Source organism: Perca fluviatilis, chromosome 5, assembly GCF_010015445.1.
Source record: "Perca fluviatilis chromosome 5, GENO_Pfluv_1.0, whole genome shotgun sequence".
Classification (NCBI taxonomy): domain Eukaryota; kingdom Metazoa; phylum Chordata; class Actinopteri; order Perciformes; family Percidae; genus Perca; species Perca fluviatilis.
This window is the reverse complement of record NC_053116.1, coordinates 40,873,595-40,876,094: the sequence shown is the minus strand read 5'-3', so window position 1 is coordinate 40,876,094 and position 2,500 is coordinate 40,873,595. Positions and strand designations below refer to the sequence as shown.

At 42.0% G+C, this 2,500-nt stretch overlaps 1 protein-coding gene across 1 annotated transcript in view; it reads left to right on the top strand.

The window, feature by feature from the left end:
• The window catches only part of itpr3 (inositol 1,4,5-trisphosphate receptor, type 3), a 180,267-nt gene that overhangs the window by 149,380 nt on the left and 28,387 nt on the right, over positions 1-2,500 (top strand). The window contains 1 exon segment of the mRNA XM_039800493.1: positions 119-319. Within this exon segment, the coding sequence (XP_039656427.1) occupies positions 119-319 (201 nt within the window).

Genomic DNA, 2,500 nt, shown 5'->3' with positions numbered 1-2,500 from the left:
GTGTGTGTGTGTGTGTGTGTGTGTGTATCTGTATGTGTGTGTGTGTCTGTGTGTGTGTGTGTGTGTGTGTGTGTGTGTGTGTATCTGTATGTGTGTGTGTCTGTGTGTGTGTTTCCAGAACTTCTTGCGCTGCCAGAACAACAAGACCAACTACAACTTGGTGTGTGAGACTCTCCAGTTCCTGGACATCATGTGTGGAAGCACCACGGGGGGCCTGGGCCTGCTGGGCCTCTACATCAACGAATCAAACGTCCACCTGATCACACAGACCCTGGAGACGCTCACCGAGTACTGCCAGGGCCCCTGCCAGGAGAACCAGGTACGCCGGGGCCCAGGTGTAGAACCGGGGGAGACCCTTCCTGAACTCAGATAGATAGTAGGGGTGGGGGGAAAAAGCATAGTATCGCAATATTTTTCGTGGCAATACTGTATCGATACACAGACGCAAAGTATGTATCTATTATTATACAGTACAGGCCAAAAGTTTGGACACACCTTCTCATTCAATGTGTTTCCTTTTTATTTTCATGACTATTTACATTGTAGATTCTCACTGAAGGCATCAAAACTATGAATAAACACATATGGAATTATGTACTTAACAAAAAAGTGTGAAATAACTGAAAACATGTCTTATATTTTAGATTCTTCAAAGTAGCCACCCTTTGCTTTTTTATTAATAAGGGAAAAACTTCCACTAATTAACTCTGACAAAGCTCACCTGTGAAGGTAAAACCATTTCAGGTGACTACCTCATGAAGCTCATTGAGAGAACACCAAGGGTTTGCAGAGTTATAAGAAAAGCAAAGGGTGACTACTCTGAAGAATCTAAAATATAAGACATGTTTTCAGTTATTTCACACTTTTTTGTTAAGTACATAATTCCATATGTGTTCATTCAGTTTTGATGCCTTCAGTGAGAATCTACAATGTAAATAGTCATGAAAATAAAGGAACACTTTGAATGAGAAGGTGTGTCCAAACCTTTGGCCTGTACTGTATATGTTTTGGTCAGTTTGTCTGCTTGACAATCCCATTTTGCAGCAATAAAATTGAAGTGAAATGAACAGACAGAGACATTTATCTTTTTAGATAAAACAGATGTTGACAATTTTTTTCTTTTGGGGACATCATTTGAAATTGGTAAAAATTTGAAGTTGGACAAAAGTTAATACATTGCAATATATCGTAGCATATTGCAATATGTTTAAAATCGCAATAATATCGTATCGTGACATAGGTATCGTGATGATATCGTATCGTGAGGCCTCTGGTGATTCCCACCCCTAGTAGATAGTTTATTGTCATTGCATATCACTACACAACCACGCTAAGATGACATCAATCACTCACTAAGCAGCATACAGAGAGAAAGATGAAAGGTGATTGGCTGTGTCTCAAACCGCACACTTCTGTCAGTCCACTGCTAATGGTCCCTGACCACTTCCTGCTGTAGTTCCCACTTCGGATGGTTAGCGTCGTCCCAAAATGAACAATAATGTTAAAACTCTTACCGGAAATGACGAGCAGTCGGCTCGCCACCTCTGAAAATCTGACGAAAATCTTTTAAACTGATCTTTGTTGATGTGAGATGAAGATTCAGCAACTGCACGGCCTGTTTCTCTCTTCACATGTTTTCAGAAACACGTTTCGGTGAACTATTTTCGTAAAATTCGAGATCATATTCTGAACGAAGGTCCTGGTCCCGCCCCTTTCTGCTGCGTTGTCAAGATGGCGCCCGATTAGTGCGTTTAGTGTCCATCGTTCCTCACTGATGTTTTTAGGGGGTCATCCTGGTACTTTCAGTGCGTTATCTACACGATATACTTCAAACTCAGTGTTGGAAGTGTGCAAGTAGGCGCTTTGAGACAGAGCCACAGTTTCAGCAACAACTAGGGTTGGGTAGCGAGAGCCGGTGCTAATACGGTATCTACCGGACCCAATCACAACGCAGATTTTGGTGCCTCATTTCGGTGCCAATTAAATGCTATCTAGTTGTTATAGGCAACAGGAGCATCGCTGCACGTAACGCTAGTTAACACTACACTTGACAGCAGCTAACGTTAGCCTACTGTTAGCTAGTAGCTGGATTAAACCAAGGGGGGTGAGCTTCTCCCTGGAACGCGTAGCTCCTATGGCGCCATTTTGATGCTACCAAGCGATCACCTCCCGTTAGCATCCCATTGACTCCCATTCATTCTGACGTCACTTTGACAGAGAATAACTTTACATCTGAAGCGTTTAAAGACTCTATTTGTCCGTTGTTTATTTCTAAAGAAACACGACAATGTATAAAAGGCTCCATTACCTTGTAGCTCACGTTATGGCTCCGTAGCAGACGCTTTTATAACAATAGGCTAACGATTGGGTCATAACCACGAGACTTACTGTCACACAGTAGAGGAATTACCGTATAGTACAGGAGAAGCTCACAGGCAGTTTGGACTTCCATTATCTGTTTAGGTTTAATGACTAATGTTAACTAGCATGTTAGTGATCA